Source organism: Acanthaster planci, linkage group LG01 (assembly GCF_054643075.1).
Source record: "Acanthaster planci isolate LZ-2023a linkage group LG01, COTS_SCS, whole genome shotgun sequence".
NCBI lineage: Eukaryota > Metazoa > Echinodermata > Asteroidea > Valvatida > Acanthasteridae > Acanthaster > Acanthaster planci.
The window spans coordinates 37572695-37594088 of NC_141777.1; the positions used below are offsets into that span (position 1 = coordinate 37572695).

Sequence of the window (21394 nt, forward strand, 5' to 3'; positions counted from 1 at the left end):
TACTGGGTTGGTGGATCTCAAAAAGAGTTCATCACTCTTAGTCTTCCAGAGAAAAATTGGAGATAACAGACTTTCTATGTAAACATTATATGTACAGTCGAATCTCGTTAATAAGAGGTCCTCCGGACAAATTACCTTGTTATAACAATGAAAACTAAAGGATTGGGACCTTAAAATGTTCTTGTTATAAACAGAATCTTGTATTAACAGTGTTATTATTATTATTCAGCTGTTCATGTACATGTACATGTATTGTTACCATATCAGCATGTCTATAGGTGAAGAGTGTCACACCAGCTAGCATAGGCTACTTTAGAAGGCTGACATTTTAAAGTGGTTTGCAAGGTTTTTTTGCAGCAGTTTTTCTCCTTACATACCCGGTAAATTATGTCATTGCTTTCAAAACGTCCACCTCCGTGAGTACAAGTACATGTACATGTACATGTACAATTAAAAAAATAAATAAATAGGTTAACGGGCTAGAGTATCGACAAGCAACAAGGAAATGGGCCGGGACTGTGTCTTCAATGTTTATACTTGTTATTTACATGTACTCGTTTATTTTAGTTGGTGATCAAACTTGAAATAACTTATCATGTGCAGTTCACAACCAGAGTGGGAGTACCAGTATATGACTGAAGAAAATATAGGATGGGAAATGGCTTCACCATGAAACGTATCGGCACATATAAATGTTGTCCAATTAGTATGCTCACATATTTACATTATGATACACCACCTGTCATTTGCCTCTCCACATGTTACTTGCAGCTGTCAAATGATGTTGTCAGCATGAAATTCAAGGTGGGTTTAACGAGGATGGTTATTCTCCTACTCTGGATGCAGGTGGCGAAAGACACATAAAGGGGCTTCTGCTGTAACTGTCATCATCACTCATGCCCATCTTGTTTTAAGTTAATTATTTCATATTTTGGAGAATTGGTAAGTCCAGGGGTTTGAAAGTTGTTTGCATGAATTGCTCCGTTCCATTGACTGTAATCTAGTACACGTGTGATACAGGCAAGCTGCTTGATTCCGGGAGTTCAGGGAGCTTGATTACCTTTTCCCTCACGTACGGTACAAGGCTTTTTTCTAAAGAGAGTTTTTACATTTACTTGTATTTGGAATATCCTTTTTCAGAAAAGGAGTTACATTACATGTATTGTACATGTACATGTCATAAGGTCTATCTTCAAACATATCGTACATGCACATGTACATGTATTGGTACATCGGATGCAATGTACCGTGTGCAAAAAAAAAAGCATGCAGACTACATGTACGTGCTGTAATAAGATTTCATGATGTAAGTGTAAAGGCACCTTTCCATGCCTTCATTACCCCCCACCACTCAGTGCAGTCCTATACACTTAGTACATGGACAATGCACCAGCCCATGTGTATGTACATCCCCTCCCCCCGTATCTCTGTGAACTTGTCATGCACATTGTCTGCATTATTGATCAAATGAAAACCAAAAGCACATTTTGGATCGACACAGGTAATGGCAGGTGCTGGAAAATAAGTGACATATCACCACCAACCCCTCCCCCCCCGACAGCTGCCGCTTGCAGAATAAAATTTCATGTTGTGCATCTGCATGTAAATGAAAAGAGCACTGGCAAGCTTCATGCCATTTATTTTTTTTACTCTCAGAAACAACTCGACATGTAAACACACTGAGCTGATGTTCCAAAAACTAAGGACACCCATGCATCATAAAACAGAAATGTTAACAACTCTTGGAGTTCAACATCATGAAGAGGTCACATGAGATATGACAGAAGTTGAGTTCCTCGCTACATGTCGTTGACAAAGTAATTCACATGTTTTTGCATCTAACCTTCTTGCATTACTCCAGTTGTTAACTTTTGTTAACACCTCTTTTGTTTACTTCCGAAATAGGAATTCTTTTCCACATGGTTCATGTGCCGATTATCTCTGGAATAATGTGTTAGAAATATTTTTACACAGAATAACACAAATCAGTTAAGTATGTGTAAATTTAGCCCACCATTCACTGTGCAAACAGCTCAACGTCATGCACTGTACATGGTGCAAATACACATTACCCTTCCTGGAACATTTTGTTCCAAGGAAATGGCCAGAGGAAATGTACGTGCACGTCTGTTCATGTACTCTATAGGTGTTGTTCCCAAGTTAGAAAACTGAAACATGTACATATATCTCTTCAGAATTTGTAGGTGCCATTATGTGCTTCCTGGACAAACAGTTTTCTTTTTCGTTCCTTTGGCAGTAACCTTTTATACGACTCAAAATATGACATTTACTTGAATCATGGGTGAACTTGAGTGCCCTTGTGTTCCAGTGGGGATATTGTAAAAAGCCCTGGCATATTTTTTGCCTCTAACTATTGCCTAATAATTTATCATCTTCAACAATAAAAATGGCAATTAATGGCACCTTACAGTAGCATATACATGTACATGTATATTTATGAGGGTATTCCTTTACTGTTTACATTCCCTTTAATCTTCCGGAATTATATTTGGAAAAAAAAGAAAGAAATTCAGTGAAACAAGAGACAAATATAAAAACCAAGAAGATGATAAAAAAAATTGAAAGAAGGAACCAAAGAGCTTCTGTAGGATCGCCAAAAGAAACAAAGTTAAGGGGCTCTCCTAGCTGAGAAGTTTGCCATACATGTAATTCAATCTAAATTCAGTATAGTATTTACAACAACAATAAAAAAACCACAATATCAGAATGAAACAAAGTAAAACTCCTGAGCAAGAAACAGCAATTTAGTAAGACTGACAAAACAAGCAAATGAAACAAGAAAGGAGAAAAGTAAAGCATGGAGTAAAAGGACTAATTACCACAAATCAGTCAATATCTTGAAATCCATCCTTCTATAGGCACATTTTTCACTAAAGTTTTCAAGTTGGGACTAAGACTTAGCAAAATATGAACAAAATGTACAATGAATATATGGAATCTGCTCAAAATCGTAAAGTTTATTAGCTCCAGAACATGGATCAAAACAGGACAGATTTTTAACTCGACCACATTTTGAACATCTAAAACGTGTTTTAACGACCTAAAAGATACGTTACCACCATTCTACTTATACAAAAGTTGGTTTTGAAACAAAATCTGGGGAGGCTTAAGTCATTATGAATTTCAATCAATCATAATAATGATGTTATCGAAAAATGTATACTCTTCACATGAGAAAAGCCTCATCAAAATCTAAAAATGTGCACACCCTACAAACAAATTATTTCGTCATTCTATGTTATACATTATAATGTGCATTTTATGAATACATAAATAATACAGACGAGATTTCCAAATAACAATTTTTTGGAAAATAACTACATGTACGAATTGAAGTTAAGCCTTCCAAAATGCCTTGGAACGAACAGATACGTTACCGTAAGTCTACTTCAAGAAATTCACATTTTTTAAATAAGATTTTGGGATGTTCAAGTGGATATGAATTTCATTGGTACATGTACATATTGTGACAGGCAGACTGAATAAAGTCAATATAATCCCCAGTTTGGTCTTGTCTGTGAGCACCTTCAAAGGACATGTGTCTCAAAATGGCAAGTCTGTCTGTCATTTTGAAAAAAGGGTAACGTATCTGGTTATGAAATTGGCAACATGGGGATAAGGACAAATAAAATAAGCTAACCTTTTCCAATTTATTTTATATTTAGGGCATACCCATGGGCTGATAATAAAATAGCGTAATCACTGGTACAGTGTATGCACACATGACGGACAAATAGGAGAGTATTCATGAAACGCACTTTGGCTGGCGACACAAGACAACCACAATAAATATCACCTTACTGTCACCATTTCTGAGATTTTTCTTCATTTATAAACCTTCTTACCACATGGGTTTCTGAAACAAAACTCAAACACAAAGAAAATTCATGCAAAGAATTATCAAACACACTCCATACTTCTAAAAAACATGAGCCACACAAAAATGACACACTCGAACGCTTTAGTGGACAATGCACCTGTAGTGCTGTTTCCACTCCCCCCTCCCAACCCACACACCCACACACCCATGTACACCTCAGGCTCTACATACATGTACATCTCAACCTGCATCTTGTCTGCACCATGTTCCAATAGAGTAATGATGTTAAAAAAGTGGTCTTAGCTAGTGTAGAATTTATGTACTGGTGTGTATTCACCTGTTAACAGTCCTGATTTGCCAATTTCAAAATGATTTTACATGTACATGTAGATATGACCTGGAAGTGATCAGCTTTTTGTAGTCAGTATTTGCATTGTCCAGTGTATACATGTACATGTATGTGGTTGATGGCATTTTATATGCCCTAGCCATTTAGTTTTGTAGCTCCTGGTAAACAAATCCTGTGACGTCTACTTTTGACCGAACTTCTACGAGCATGGTTTAAAACCTGTCACTCGAAAGCTGTGTTCGCTCTGGACTTTTTTTTTTTAAACCCAGCCGATGGTAAAATGAAAAATGGCCCAATGTGCCCATTGTCACAGAAAAGTTTTAGTGAGACTGTTGGAGAAGCAATTGTAACTGAGCTGGCAATGCAGTGACTTATGAGGGCGCTTTGCGTGGCCTTTCTGCATTTGTTTTCGTCCTTAGATACAGTGTTACTGTTCTCATTGGTGCACTTTTAATACCAGTTAATTTTCGAACTGTATTAATGATAATTTCTGCCATGATTGGGACCAAAAGATGAACAAATGCACTAGAAATATTTGTCACATGCTACACCGTGGCAAAACGTCTACACTGTGGCATTACATCTACATGTTACTTCATGTGGGTTTGGACAGTACATGCACCCTTCTGTGTACCAGTATGTGGGGCTAAAAGTTACAGGTGGAAATTGTGTCTTGCATCATGTAATTCAAAAGCATTGCTGCTGTCCTGGAGAGGGCGGGTTTCAATTATGCTCTGTGTGCGTGCTTGTGTGCCTGGTGGTTGGGGTTTCTGCTGGGGTGGATGGACATGGTGTTACTTAGTCCTAAGGTGGCTCCATCCCTCTGATAGCCGGCAGTACATGCCTCTCTCTGAAACCCTTTCCGACTGGCTGCTGTTATCGTCACTGGTAGCCTGTTCCAGATCTGAGCAGCTCTTGGGGAAGATCCGTAGAGTTACTGTTAGCAGGTTGACTCTGGTGTGCAGTTGCCTTCAAGTGAGGCAATGTTGATGGGTCGGGTAGTGTCAGCTTGACCTGTGTTTGGAGGATGTTTTGAGGGGTATCCTTGGCTTTGTTGGATGCTATGAAGAAGCTCAACCTGCTAGGGGAGAGGTGTCTCGTGCAGAGTGTTCTGATCCCAGTGGCTTCAGCATATCGGACACACTAAACTCACTTCAGGAGTGCTGCATGACAAAATCAGGCTGACTGGTGCTGGATGACTCTCATTAATCCTGATGTTACGGTTTGTGCTGGGATTCCAAGCACTTGAGAGAAATTCAAGTGGCAGCGATACTGTTTCTGTGACCTCTCTGCTGGATTTGCCCAAGGTGTGCCTGATCAGTCAAGGGATCTTGATGCTTTGGCTGTGATGGCCTCTACACAGTTACTCCAGTAAAGGTCATCAGTAAATGACATCTCCAAGGTACATGTAGTCACGTGTAAACTTCTTCCCGTGTGGATGGCCTGTCCTGAGATGGCCAAGGTATGCGCCAGCGTCTTTTCCTTTGTGGTGATGCGCAAGTGGCTACACTCGGTGATGTTGCACTATTCATGTTTCCATCTCTGAGCCTAGTCAAGGACAGCCTGGAGATCAGCTTGGAGGCCCTTCAGATATCCAGGACTTTTGATAGACTTGCACAGTATGTATCTGAGACTGTCATCAGCAGAGAGCCTCATTGTTGACTGGAAAGAAGGAATGGGGCTGGACCAAGCACTAACTCCATCGGATATGACATCGGCAGGTGCGAGCAAGGGACATGTGTACCACTGACTGCAATTCATGCTGGGTTCTACCACTCAAGAAGCCTTCGATCCATGCCTTGCTTTGGTCTCATAAGCTCTGGTACAAGTGTTCAGGCTATTCCAGTAGTTGCCTTCATGTACATTGTAATTTTAATCAAACTACTGGTACTTGATTTAAATGTCTTAATTTAAGTTACTATTTGTTTGACTTTGTAATACATGTCAAAGCAATACATAATTTAAACTGCAAATACAGCTTAATTTGTGTTCTTTGAAATAGAACTCTATATAATTGGGCCAAATGACCTCCAAGTTTAAAAACTTCAAAATCAAATTCTTTAAATCATTAAAAGAAATCTACAAATCCTGCCTCCCTCTGCTAATCTCCTAGGGGACCCAGACAGGACAACAGTTCATTGCAAACTGGCCACCCAGGTTAAATAATGAATAAAAATAAAAAGGGCCTACTAGCCTTCGTGAGAAATCCGTTCTGATAGATTCCTCTACCCCTCCCACAGTCTCACAGACTGTATATCTTAGTCTAAGTTGTCTCCTGGCTATCTTATTGATTTTCTAATTGTGTTATTCTATTTGCCTTGGAGATGAAATATGTTCCTATGGTTACAAAAGATGGAGTTTATCCTTCATCAGATGTGGGGGGAAAAAACCATGTACATGTACCGGTATGCACATGTAGTCTCACTTGTTAGTGTGACCTTACTCCGTGGAGAATTAAAATGTAGCTGCAGCGAAGAAATTTGAAATTGAAAGTAAACCAACTTTCGTTCGTCTTGCTAAGTAAGACTTAGTCAGTTCAAATAATTGAATATTCCAATATTCAACCTTTGATTTGCTTGAATATTTAGTCGGTGTTACCAAATTGTCACAGAAATAGAAAAAATATCGTATATCATTGCTTCTACAGAGTAAAGCAGGAAAATCTTGGAAAGATAATTGTTGGCCTCATTGTCCAGCATACACAGTAAGTTTTAATTAGACCCTTAACCTTGAATTGATGACCTTGGGACCAATATTGAAGTTAAACTGTCCAAAGATTCCATATTTTGGTAGAAAAAGGACATCACTGAAGAACTGAGAACCAAGCAATACACAACTTGAATTGCTCCGAATTTTCAGTGCCAGAATGCAGTCCTTGATCATGTCAAATTGTAAAGGGCCGTCAATTTTCCAGGGGCATAATTGGAAAGACTTGCAGCATTAGCATTTTTTGTTGTTTGTGTATGCTGCTGCGGCAGGGGCAGAATTCTGCACTTTGTTAGAAGGCCAAACGAGAAAATAGTTGCGTTTCCCATTACTTTAGAAAAAAATTGGAGGGGAAAGATGGGTGCAAATTTGAGGGGAGGCCTGAAATTTGAAAGCCACAGTTTTAGAGTGCAGTGATGTTCAGTTAATTTATGTGTGTGTACTTATGCACAGCTCGTTTGTTTAAATTCACAAGTGACAAAATGAAATTTAATATTGTACTTGTGTATATGCTAAACTACAGCACTGTCCAATCCTTGGTTGAGTGGTTATTAAAGCATTGTTTGATTTAGACAGTGAATGCTAGGGGCACAAAGACATGAGCAAGCCACTTCTTATCAAGCTGACCAGCTTCTTATCAAGGTAACCAGCTTTGAAAAATGAACTAAACAGTAAAAAAAGAATACAGAGTGATGTACGCAATGGAGTCAAGGGTCGGCAACATGTTGTGGGTTCTGAATGAGTCTCTAGTTTGTTAAATTGGATACAAATGTTTCGGGGAGAGTTTAGTGCTAGGCACATGTCTGATTTATATACTCTCTCAGACTGCTGTGTGTTAGGCAGAGGATGAAATCATTCATGTTGGTTAACCTTCATTTGGAGAGTTTCTCAATACATGTAGGAGCTAGTTTGTTGTTAATCCTAAAAAAAGATCTTAGTCTGCATTTACCACTAGAGCAAATCTCTGTAAGTCTCTGAAACTGTCAAAGAAGATGTACATACATTAAATCGTTCACACTGATGTGAGTAATATGTAACCCAAACCCTATCCGTTTAAATGAGCTTTTACATCTTATTTAAAGGAATTGAGAGCACAAGCACTGTAGAAATGATACTACCACCTTTCCTTTTTTCGGTGGGAGCATTGAGGATCCTTTTACTGATGAAAGAATTGGACAGTTGTTTCTTGGAAAAAAAAATCTATTCTACCTTCTCAGGGTCCAAGACCTGGATATGCCTCTGGCATGTACATGTGTACTAGATTACACTCGTTTCTCATATGCACGCAAAATGGAAGACACTAAAAAAAGAAATTCTAAATTTGGATGTGACATTTTTAAGAATGTTGGTGTCACAAGGTTCACCATGATCTGGACAATGTGAGAGAGGCAACGTGAGCCACAGACTGCCAAACTTCACACACATTTTCCACGATAACTTCAAGTTCAATGAATCAAACTCACAGTAAAGCTGCCTTTTTGGGGCTTGTGACTTAGCAGTTATTCCTGCTCAGCAAACCCATAGTCAAACAGGCATTCCCAAGCACAGACATCAGCAGCCAACACACACTTCTGCTGGCTTTCCCCCAGACTGGACAGCAAATTCAGGGGGCTTCGGGGGTTCCGCGAGACCTCCAGCTGGTGATCCTTGCCACAAAGTGATGAGCCTTTCTCCAAAATTTGAGTTCATACTCCCACAAAAACGTTCACTTGAAATGTGCTGCCTAGACATAGTCTGCATGGCAGTTCACTCTTGAGCTAGTTTCATTGAAGCCAATAAAAAGTATGTGGGCATAACAAGCATACATGTAGTCAAGCAAATGCCTGAAAGTGTGCCTGGCAGGAATACTGTAAGAAAAGGACTTTACACCAGAAAACGTATAGTCAGAACATCTTATACTGGACCTTACCAATAGCCTCTGTTTCTGGGGGTTTGGGAAATTTGAAATTCATGAATTCTCTTTCAATTCAAAGAAAAGAACCCAAAGCTGTATGTACTTATAAGTTTTTGTAGTGTATTAACCCTCCTATGCTGAAGTCACTCCTTGGGTCAGTTGGTAAACACCTCAAAGAAGCACAGCTGTGTCATGTTGTGCACTGCACCAACAGTCCCTCACAGGAATATCAGATTGCACTTTTGTGCTGCCCAACAACTGTGCTTCACTGTTTCATGTGCATTATTGTGCAGTAAACCAAATGCAGTGAAGAGGACTGCACAAAAGACCCTGGGTCATTTTGTGCTGGAAACCAACTGTGTACACACTGAACCTGTGCATGTTTGTGTGCCACATAGAAAACACATGCAAAAGAGTGACTGTGGGCACTCGTGCATATTTGTGCTGTTAAACCAAAGGAGGGATAATTTTTGCCACATGAAATCTTACCGTGTGCTCCATGATGAAATTTTAGTTTTCCAATCAATATTACTTCCTAATATTGCAACCGCAAGGGAACACGTCTTTAAGTATGATTTTCCCCTTTCAAGTAACACCCTCTTTCAGAATCTGACTTAGAATTATAAACACCAAACTTTAAAACTATGAAACTTAACCTCTATGGACACTTTGCCGTGGGAAAACTGGAAACTTTTACAACTGCATTTGTAGTGTACAATCTTTTACTAACTTTTTAGTGTACAACTTTTCAGTACATTTGTGATGCACAGTTTTTCGCCACATTTATAGTTTACAACCTTTAGCCACATGCCATATGAAATTGAATAGTTTACAACCTTTAGCCACATGCCATATGAAATTGAATAGTTTACAACCTTTAGCCACATGTCATATGAAATTGATGTTTTATGCATACCGGTAGATAGTAATAAAGATGTTTAAGGATGCTTAGTTTGATTCATTGTGCTATTTAATGCAGGTTGAACTGGCTGTTGAAGACATAGAAACCATCTTAAACACACTCATCTATGATGGCAAAGTTGAGATGACGGTCCAGTTAAGGGCAGGGGCGACATCTTCTGGCACACCAGGCCAGGTCAAACTATACCGAGCCACCCAGCCACTGACTGAGCCCGCTGGCATCATGAGGGTCCCATGTGGGGTGTGTCCGGTGAGTTAGCTGGGGTTGGTGATTCGGGGAGGGAGAGAAACAGGCATCGGTGAGTTTCCCCTCGTGGGCTGTGTAAGAAAGAGTGAGGTGTAGTTGGTGATCGAGGGAGTGGCATCATCATATCATGAGGGTTCCTTGTGGGGTGTGTCTGGTGAGTTGAGTTTGGGTGTGAGGGGAGGGTAGAGGAAAAAGGCATCACGGGATCATTTGCTGGGTGTGTCCAGGGAGTTGGGTTTGGTACAGAGTATTTGGTTCCAAGGAGTTGAGGGAATGGTAGCAGTAAAGGTCTCCTGACGGATGCGCCAGTGACTTAGGGTTAAATTCAGTGATTTGAAAGACATATCATAAGGCTCCCGTACTAGTATGAGATGTGTCTTGTGAGTTAGGGTTTGGTTGGTGGGATTTGAGGGGGGGGAGGTGGTGGTAGAGAAGCAGATGTCAAGAAGGTCCCCCTCTGGTCGTTGGGCCCCTGTTACTACCAGTACACTCTTTCTACTTCAATTTTCATGGGACATCCAGCTCAAAGTACATGTACAGCAGCCGTGGTTTTTGTTGGATGTGAAAAGAACCGAAGCGAAATCGTTCCAGTTGAAGCGTTTTAATTGTGATCGGCAAAAACAGGTTCAGTCCACAGACTCGCTTCTGAAAAGGGCAGGGTAAACATGCATTCTCTGAGTTGTGTTGTTCAAAGAGCTCAAGCTGTCGAACATTTGTGCAGTGTTCGACCTCTGACTGCTTCGTTGCTGAAGCCTACCCAGTGGCATTGCAGTGGTTGCCTTCTACCTTTTTTTCTACTGCGAATCTGAAATGAGCTGCCATCCTTTGTATTGTTGCAATAGAGGGCAGGGGCAGAGGGGCACGACTTACAGTATTGACCATGGAATGGTGCCCCAGGGATCAGTAATGAATCATTTATTTCACTGAAGCACAAGGCAGACTCTCTGCAAGTTTCAGTGTGCAGAAGGGTACCTATAACCTTTGTTGGACATGCACATAGTAGTGATTTCTAACCAGGGCTGGGAAAGGGAATTGTAGCCCGATTCAAGCAAAAATGAGACAGGATGGAGAGCGTTGGTCAGCAAAACCAAAATATTCCTGAAACTGTCCAGACCGGAAATGTCTGAAAGGGGATGAGGATGACTCTGGAGCACTGACAGCAATATCTCGGCATCTGTGCTTCACGATTTTTTCTGGCAGTTTTTTAGTACTTCAATACTAACTTCATATTCCGAGTTTACAAGGTCAATGAAGTGATAATAACTGTCCTTTCTTGTTGTCTGTGTTCATCTTTGTCAAAGTGATTGTTTCCGTATTAACGTAAACAGATGTACAGTTACCGTAATTGGGAATAATGCTTTTTGCTCATTGTATCCAGAATTTTGGCTTAATTGAGTTTGCACTGATGAGAGTCAACTGCAGTTACCAGTGCTGTAATCAAGCCCTTGGCATCTGAGTCCAAGTCTGAGTCATTCGAGTCCGAGTCTCGTCCGAGTCTTTGTATTCTGAGTCCAAGTCCAAGTCTTTGTGTCCAAGGCTGAGTCTTTTTATGGTTCTCAAGTAACATCAACACCAATGTACATGTACGCATATTAATATAAATCACAAATATGACACATTATTAAGATGGAAAAGGGCATTTTATAAAAAGTTATAATTAAACACTCTTTTTATTTCACCTTTATTAACCCTAACCCTGCTCAATGCACCAGAGGTAAAAAGTTGTTGCAAGTTGGTGCATTTAGCAGGCAACACATGTCTTCTGGTGGTATGCATTCTGGTGCATTTAGCAGGCTTGGTGTTTACGCCCTAGCAACTAGAGCACCAGAATGCACTGGTGCAATCTGACATAAATTAGTTCACTGCACAATGCACCAATATGCACCAGTGCAATCTGGTGCATTTAGCAGGGTAGCCAGTGGTACCGAGGAGTGACATAAATTAGTTCACTGCACAATGCACCAATATGCACCAGTGCATACTGGTGCATTTAGCAGGGTACCAATGTGAGGTTTGGTGCATACTGGTGCATTTAGCAGGGTACCAATGTGAGGTTTGGTGCATACTGGTGCATTTAGCAGGGTACCCATGTGAGGTTTGGTGCATACTGGTGCATTTAGCAGGGTACCCATGTGAGGTTTGGTGCATACTGGTGCATTTAGCAGGGTACCCATGTGAGGTTTGGTGCATACTGGTGCATTTAGCAGGGTACCCATGTGAGGTTTGGTGCATACTGGTGCATTTAGCAGGGTACCCATGTGAGGTTTGGTGCATACTGGTGCATTTAGCAGGGTACCCATGTGAGGTTTGGTGCATACTGGTGCATTTAGCAGGGTACCCATGTGAGGTTTGGTGCATACTGGTGCATTTAGCAGGGTACCCATGTGAGGTTTGGTGCATACTGGTGCATTTAGCAGGGTACCCATGTGAGGTTTGGTGCATACTGGTGCATTTAGCAGGGTACCCATGTGAGGTTTGGTGCATACTGGTGCATTTAGCAGGGTACCAATGTGAGGTTTGGTGCATACTGGTGCATTTAGCAGGGTACCCATGTGAGGTTTGGTGCATACTGGTGCATTTAGCAGGGTACCCATGTGAGGTTTGGTGCATACTGGTGCATTTAGCAGGGTACCAATGTGAGGTTTGGTGCATACTGGTGCATTTAGCAGGGTACCCATGTGAGGTTTGGTGCATACTGGTGCATTTAGCAGGGTACCCATGTGAGGTTTGGTGCATACTGGTGCATTTAGCAGGGTCCTTGGCAAATACCCCTTGGGGGTTAGGGTTAAGTTTGATTGGCATACTGACACTCTCACTATCTATATCAGAAAAAAACTTGAGCATTTTGATTAGTGTTGAAGAGATCAAATATATTGAAGGAGGGGACAAATTTAATATCATTGGACGGCGATCGTTAGACCCCTTTTGGTAACAGAAAAAGCCCCCAGATAGCTGTGTAGTGTGCACTTTGACTGAATTAGTGAAAAGTTTCACCCTCGGTTGTTTGTAAAAGGACTTAAGGCTTCTTAAGTGTAAAAATGTTTTAAAAAATGAATTCAAATTCTTTGTGAAGAAAAGTTGTTTAATGAAAAATTGATTGGGGAGTGCTTAGACTGCATCCAAATCGTCTGCATCTAGCTAGATTTAGGCCTTCAACTCACCTTTAGAAAGTGCACAAATACACGCTTACAATAGCCATAGCCGTCGCTCTGGAAGCCCATGTCAAAACAAGTTGAGACAAGGCCTCAGCATACCTCTCAACATTGAAGAACGAAAAAGTTTTAGATTCTTCAGTAGTTTGAAGGGAAAGATGCCAGGGTGCAGAGCTACCAAGCAGGGGTAGGGGCTGGGAGGCTTTCAAGGCAGGAAACATTTGTAATTTGTGACTCAGTTTAGCACAATCTGTGGTACACAATGCAAGAATAGTTTTCATATTAGGTAATTAAGTGGGTAGGTAGGTAATTAGGTATTAAGTAATAAAAAAAATTTGCATAATAAGAACTTGAGAGACACAAGTGTGAATTGGATACAGAAATAATCAACAGTGGTCGCTTGTAGCAAAAAGTCAGCAGATGGTTAATATTCATGAGAAGCGGTAGTGTACCGCCTAAAGTGGTAGAGTTAGCAAGTGTATGTCTCAGTCTGTTCTTGTGAGCGTACACCAGCTGCGCACTGTAGCTTCACACATCTTTTTGCAAAAGATTTTCATTTAAATTCTAGAACACACAATCTTAACATGATTCCAGGGTGTACAAAAATTTAAATTTAACTTTTGTACAGTTTTGTAATGTCGCCTTATTAGTCTGGTTCCATGGTTCTGACACTTCAACTATATAATCAAGCCTCTTTTTTGAGTCTTTCACCAGGGATCCGTTCCACAGTGTCCATGCACTCGTGCAAAATCAACCCTGCACAATACTCAAAAGATGTACATTAGACTTACATGTAGTTCTACACATGGAGACAGTGCATATACGGTACACTGTACATGTACATCCGAGTTTCTGTCTAAAACCGGTCCGAACTCAGGGTCTTCAAATTGGTGCATGTAGCGCTAGCGTTGCAGTGCAACCGAATGACTTTCAAGAAAGCATGAGAACTCCATGTGTCTCTTCGGTTAATGAAATTGCAGTAAAGTAAAGGTAAAATTCTTGGTTTTTTTGCCAGACTCTGGCCAAGTCCCTGAGATATCTGAGTCCTCATTGTTAGAGTCCGAGTCTTATCTGTTCGAGTCCAAGTTTCATCTGTCCGAGTCTCATTTGTCCGAGTCCTTGAAAATAGGGACTCTGGTCCTCCAGCACTGGCAGATAAATTTGTAAAAAAAAATAGTTGCTTTTGACTGAGCCCAACTGAATCGTGTTCTAAGATTCTGTCTATGTGTGTCTTCCCTTTCAACTTATCAGAAGTAAACTGCTCTCGTCTTGCAGGCTCGTTTTGCATGGCAATTTCAGAAGTACACTCCCAGTTCAATGAACATCCGCCAACTTATAGTTGCCATACATAAATCTGTTAGTCGGGTCAATGTTACTGATTACAGACCAATTTCTTTACCTACTCATCTGTCGAAGGTCTTTGAATAAGTTGTGTGCAAACAAATCTGCAATATGTCCCAGCAGCCATCTCTGATCAACAACATGGATTTGTTCCAGGCTGATATTGTTCCACCAATCTCACTTCATTACTCCAGGAGGCATACCATGATGCTGTTGACAAGGGCCAGCAGATGGACATCGTGCACGCAGATTTCTCAAAGGCCTTGTTTCCCATAGCTGTTACACCAGCTCACCTCCTATGGTTGGCATTTAGGAGTCTTAACATTATTGCATAGTCATTTGACAGTTAGACAACACCGAGTACTCACTGATGGCCCGAGTTTGGAATGGAACCCGGTTCCCTCAGGTGTCCCCAAGGGCTGTATTTTAGGGCCCTCAATGTTCATCTTCTTGTTAGATGATGCCTTGATAACTGTGATACCGCGGTAGGCCTACTCATGGAGTTCTCCTCCTTGAAAACATGTATCCAGGGTATTTTTGTTTACCTGTTACCAAATGACATGTTTTGGTTCTGTCGGCAGAGAAAGCTTGAACAACAACAAAATGGCAAGATACAGGCTATTTGAAGAAACATTTTCAGCATTGTTTTGTTGTTGTTTGTTTGTCTGTTGTTGTTGTTGTTTGTTATTGTTTTTGTATGTTGTTGTTTTTAGCATTGTCTTTTGTAAGCTGTAAGCAATTATTACATATCACTTTTTATTTCTTGAAAAAGTGGCTGGTTTCCCCGGCCCCAAAGAGGAAATTACAGGGATGAAAATGGCATCCACCTCGAGATGACTTGATATGATAACAGTTTACAAAAATGGGGCTATTTGTATCTGGCTGGATGCACGTGAGTGCATACCTGAACTTACTAGTTCTGGTAGATTGATGTCTTTCTCTGCTTTCTACAGAATGAATTGGGTCAGGTTTGCCATCATTCACTAAAATGTGAAGTGACTCAGAAACGGCATTATGAGTAACTGTGTCGGCAGAAGTGGTTACTCGTGCGTGGGAACAAAATCTTTTTAAAAAAATTTCGCATGGACACAAATAAACCCTGACAGCTTTTTTTATGTTAGACATGCAAGTTATCATTTCCTGAGAGCCTTTAGACTTTAAGGTGATGTAAATATTAATGGTAAAACAGCTGGCTTTTTTTAATGGGACCATCTCACAGCCAGGGGAGTAGATTCCATCCTCAGAACTCAGCTGCCCCATGCCCATTGTCTTTGAAGCTTGGCAAGCATGTAAACATGCTCATTATAAGTACATTTGTGAAGTTTCAGGTCGGTTGGTGATTTATTTTAGAGCCATTTGAGGTTTATGTTCCCATATGTCTTTTCTGGAGTGCTTTGGGCACGTCAGTGATAAACAGTTATTAATAACTCTGTCGCAGAAAAATTAGCATCTTGCGAAAACAGCATGTCCCAGTTTCATGATATTGAAGGTAAAATGACCACAAGACATTACTGGAAACACTCCCAAAGGCTTGGCATGAGAAGAAGATGGCGCTGTGATGACATTACAAAGAAACTCGTGGGGGGGGGGAATTAGCCCTCCCCCTGCTCTTTTCGGGTCAAGTGGCAAACAGATTAAGTGAAAGAAGTCTTAAATCAGAAAAGATGCACATAAGGCCAAGGTCATTCGCCACAGTTTGCCTGTTTGTTTTAATTAAAAAGATGCTGTCAAGTACATGTACTTTATTAGGACTGCACATTATCATATGCCACTGTGAACCTTATGTACATTGTACATGTACAGTATACTGTGATTCATTTTCTCTTTACATGTAGGCCTGCCTGACAGAAATGAATATTGAATTTTGGCCCTCAGGCATGGCAGCTTTTCTTGGTAGACAGGCTCTTGAATCTGTTCCAGCCCACAGTTGATAAGCCCTGACCTTTGCTTACCCAACGTCTTGGCTAACCACAAAGGGACGAAAATCAATGTGTGCTGGGCCGTCGACATTTTTCTTGTCAATTTTGCTCTTCCAAAAATGTGAAACAGCTAGTACAATATTGAATGAATATGCTCACAATACTGGAATCCAAAAGCTGAAGGGTACTGTTCTTAAATTAAAGCTGAAATTATGATGGGCTTAAATCCGTCCATTTTGTTACACGTATAGGAAGCTTCTTTGATCTCCTGCATGAAGTACTGCCTTGAAACCAATTGTGCCGTCTGTGTTACATTAGTCTCCTTGTGTGAGGGATACAGCGCACGATCGATCAAAAGTACTCCAGGAAGCCGGGGCCAGGTTTAAAATCCCTGCTTTCACTCTTGCTACGGCTTCATCTTGCATGGCTGCTGGAATTATTTTTCAAAACCTTGACATGTAAATCGGGACGAGGATGTGGAGTTGCCCTTTTATCCTGAGGGCCGCAACTCAGGCTCTGAATATCAAAGCTGGAGAGTGGAGCTAAGATTGCGATTAAGCCCCCCCCCTCAACTTGAGCAGATTTGAGTTGTGTTGTTGATTGACATAATAAATGTACCTTGCCCACAGTTTACATACACTTCAACTTTGTTTAAGTACAAGTTCTGGGACTTTTTCTATACCTAGCAACAATTTTCCTTCAGCATTTTCCTTCAATCTACTGTACATATGCCTCAATACTATATTTTCAGATTCAGGTAAATATAAAAGTGGATGTGCTGGCTGATCTGGAACAGAAAAAACATAGTTTCCGGGAATCACTACAGTCTTCAAATTGTTATGCAACATTTACAAGTTTAAGTGTGTGTACATGTACACGTAAACCTTTCAGCCACAGTGGTATGTGGACATTTATCAGTGCTATGAAATAATTCTGTCTGAAATGAATTTGTCTTGCATAAACACATACACACACACCTGAATGTGACTCAGAGCCTCTTGTGTGTAATGAGATTCATGTTCTTTCAGCTCCCTGGAGTGCACTGAAAGAGCATTTGTCATGTCCTCTGAAAAAAAAGCTGATCAAATACAGTTGCCATGGACACCTTATTATGTGCACACCGCTGTTGCAGATATTTGATTTGGCTGCAGCAGCGGTTGGGAATTTCGTTGAACTTTAATCTTTTGAACTTGAATGATAAGATAAATCAAACTCTTCAGTGGATTTTGAACTTTTTTTGTCCTCCGTTGACCACACAATTGCACAAATTGTAATCAGTGATATGAGTCTAGGTAATGTGTATGTACAGTACTTTTTTATACATGCAAAGCATCATTTTTTAAATTATTTTGTTGTTTTTTTTAATTATCTTTATCACGCTCTTCTCTGAATTCATAGGATTATTTGACACGTTATATATTTCCCCGAAGTCCTTGAAATTCAAGCTTTTCACGTTGGTAGACTAAACATCAGACAGATATTTCCATTTAGTCAAACTATTATCATTAAAACCATATACAAATCGGGGGGGGGCATCATTTCATTGGAATATTGACCCTCACTCTCCAGCTTTCTACACAAGTATAGGAGGGCAATCACAAACTTGGAACTAATGTGACAAATAAACAAGGGAAAGCTGGTAAAACCTACCCTATGCAAAGACTGTATTTGTATTAAGGAGTATGACACAACATTTTGGGTTGAATTATAAGTTTTTGCTTTCTTTTTGCTAATGTGCTTAACAAGGTTTTTCACATGGTCCATAAATACATGTAATGGCAACTAAGTGTTTGGAATACGTATACTTGTTTACTTCCCTGTAGAGTGTCTGTGGTGAAAAATGACTTCCTTTCATGATGTAGACTCGAGTGCAGCAGTTTCATGCATGCAGGAGTCTTTGTCTCTGCACCATAACTGGAAAGCATGTATCCATTGTTCAGCATGGAGTTATGCATTGCAGGTCAGGTATTGTGTGTAAGGATGCTCCTTCACCCCCTGAATCCCAGCGCCTGGTTTGGTGATATTCTTGGGGCTGTGTATGACTTGCCATTCGGTTTTACTGCTACCATTATGTTACATGGGGTTGGATGTCTCAGTTGTTTGTATGGCTAGAGCAAATGTGTCATTGGTTTACTGTACACTGTTTGATTTGGGAGAAAAAAGGTTTTAAAAACGGGAAAGAGTTATGGTAATCAAACATCACTTCTCTTCTCTTTTTTTTTTTTCCCTGCACATGCAGGTGTTCAACCAGTGTTACGATGGAGGTTCAATATCACCTTCCACATGTGTCTACATGAAAGAATGGATGGATTATTGAACAGGCAGTTCCGGGAATGCCGTCAGCTCAAACTCGGTATTTACTGTCTGGAATGGAAAGTCTGAACTGCCAGCCAGAAAGTTCAGCTAGCTTGAGTGAATGGCTCACTTCCTTGGATTGGTGCAGTCACAGTCTGACATGACTGAATGATCGTTGCAGTGAAGGAAAAGTCTGTATTTCCCTCGTAGACCTGTTGAAAAAATGGATCAACTTGGTGAGATACAAGTTCAGGCAGATTACCAGAGTGGACAGCTAAACAGACAAGGTGTCTGCTGCCTGGTACAAAAGCACAATGTCGTCATTTGTTGGGTTGTGACTTGTGTAAAACTGATGCACCCAATGCCATTCTGCCAGGCACAACCATGCAGTGAAGACCATCAGCCTAGCCTGCAAGGGCTGACAAGTGGGCAGTAATCATACTCTTAATTCTGAAACCAATGTGGACAGAGTTTATATAAAAAGAGTAAGCCAATTGTGCAGCCTGCAAATACTGCTTGGTTTATCCCAGCCATTCATGGTGGAAGTTCAGCTGAAAGAGGAACCCACCGACGTGTATTGCCAGTTTAACTGTCTTATTAACCCTAACCCCCTAGGGTGTATGTAAAATCATATTGAAATCGGAGGATTTGGGACTGTTAGGGTTAATTGGGCTTGCTTGAATTATGTCATGAGCCTAAACATCAATTCTTCAGTGAACTCACACAAATGACTGAACTGATTAATCAGTCCATTTTGGGATAATTGTTTCAGTCAGGTTTTGTTCAAATTTAAAGCCCATAAAAATACCGGCATCCTATTTGACAGATGTAAAAAACAGACAAATATGTATGTCAGTGAAAGAGTAGCTGCAATCAATCTGGTGAAATGCAGATCTTCCAAAAGCACCTTTGTTTCTCAGTTAATCTCATTTTGTAACTTTTGTTTCACAATTTACTAGCTTTTGGTTTTTATGATGAGATTTCCTTATTCATGAGCGAAACAGTGTCATGTCATCCCAGGAAGACGACCTCGGTGTTATATTGGTTTGTACAAAAGTCCTGCCTTTTTGTAGCTTTTGCTGGACTAAAGTTTCTCTCCTTACGGATTCATTGTGATTAATGTGGATAGCAATCAGTGTTTTCAGTAAGTAAAATATAGATGCACAATTTCGACAGAAAAACTTATGCACTGAACTATGTCTTCCGTGGATGATATCACAGCAACAAGGTTCTCAGTTGTCCAGGAAAGCATGGATAATCTTAAGTGTTTAAAAGGGGGTTTTTTTCAATGCATTTAAGCTGACACGAACATAAAAGAGCTTCCTTACATTGTAGACGAATGCAAGGTAGAAGGATTGTTTTTTAAGAGAAATTGACTACAGCTATATATTAACATGGTTATCAATTTGGTCTGCTTAAACTGCTTGGAATACCCCAGTCTTTCACATAATTATCTCGAATCACTTGCACTAAATCTGTAGTCCCCTGCCTAATTGGAAGACCCCATTCTCTTAGACACCGACGAGGATGGCTTACAAGAGCCTGGATAATTTCTCTTTGAAGTTTATCTGAGAGTGTTTCTGAATTCAGGGCTCCTCAGCATTGCTTGCCAAGTCTGCTAGGAACAAAGACAACCAAATGAAAGGATGACTTCATTTACAGAGTTAAGTCTGCGTGCATCACAAAACCCTATCACATACATGTACTTAATCACAAGTAACAAGGGACTGTTGGTTTAGAAAGACTTATGACGTGATGAGATGTTTTCCTGAGTTTTCTGTAATGGCCATTGGTGTATCCAGGTGTTGGGTGGGGACTGTGGAATTTTGCTATCCATAAAGGAATCCCCACCCCGATGAATAGAATGTTTTTTCAACTTTTTTTTTTCACTTTGAACACCTTTATAACAAATTTCCTTTTTATGACGGACTTTGTATTATCAGTATTGGAAAGCAAAGAATAAAACGACTTGGAGCGTAAACTTTGATAGTTTTTGTTTTGTTATTTTTCATATTATATCTCGGTTTTAAGAACACCAGTCTTGCAAAATTGCCTGCCTGATCGTGACTCAACACTGAGCAGTAGTTGTACTTGTTACAAGCACCATTGTCAATTTAGAATTAAGACCCATTGGATACCTGTCAACGAAAGGACCAAAGTTGACTCGCTACGAGGGGTCGCCAAGGGGCTTACCATTTTGTTGTTGGCGTCCCGCGTGTTGTCCAGGAGACGGAACAATTGAGATCGATAGATCGACGCAAAACAAACATTGTGAACATGTTACCCTCTATGGGGTCCACTACGGAGGTCGGCTGTTTCAGGAAACGCAGGAATTATTATTCATCTCACTCTGTTGAGTGGAGCATGAATATTCATCCCAATCAGCAAATCCATGTTGAGAAAACTCAGGAAGGAGTTCAGATGCGAGAATAAAGGACAACACTAAACGGAAATCACATCTGAAAGAGTTTTTAATGCATGAGCTAATGTTCGGTGTGATCTGGCGTGCGTGTATAGTTCACATAAAACACATTTTTTTTTAAAGATTTAAGGCTAACGTAACTTACTACATGTATCTCTGTAAGTCTCTTCACCCCGCTGTCTGCACGTTACACCGGTCGTGGGCGAATCTTTAATTTACGGGAGCGATATATTGTGACTTTTACCCTCTCCCTGTGGTGTGGCGAAAGAGCCCTAGGTTTATGGCGGGGGGGGGCAAAGATTGCATG

The 21394-nt window shown here is 40.5% G+C and overlaps 1 protein-coding gene across 2 annotated transcripts in view; it reads left to right on the forward strand.

Moving 5' to 3' along the window:
- polr3f (RNA polymerase III subunit F) overlaps window positions 1-20646 on the forward strand; it is a 34852-nt gene extending 14206 nt beyond the window's left edge. Inside the window, exons 7-9 of one of the 2 annotated variants that reach the window (XR_015425215.1) lie at window positions 9770-9961; window positions 18194-18330; window positions 18610-20646. Coding sequence is in view for 1 of the 2 variants with exons in the window: in XM_022250476.2 (XP_022106168.1) it covers window positions 9770-9961; window positions 18610-18687 (270 nt within the window). In the remaining variant the exon portion in view is untranslated. The remainder of the gene's footprint in view (window positions 1-9769; window positions 9962-18193; window positions 18331-18609) is intronic. The other variant, XM_022250476.2, reaches the window with a different exon arrangement.
- Window positions 20647-21394: the final 748 nt, after the last annotated feature.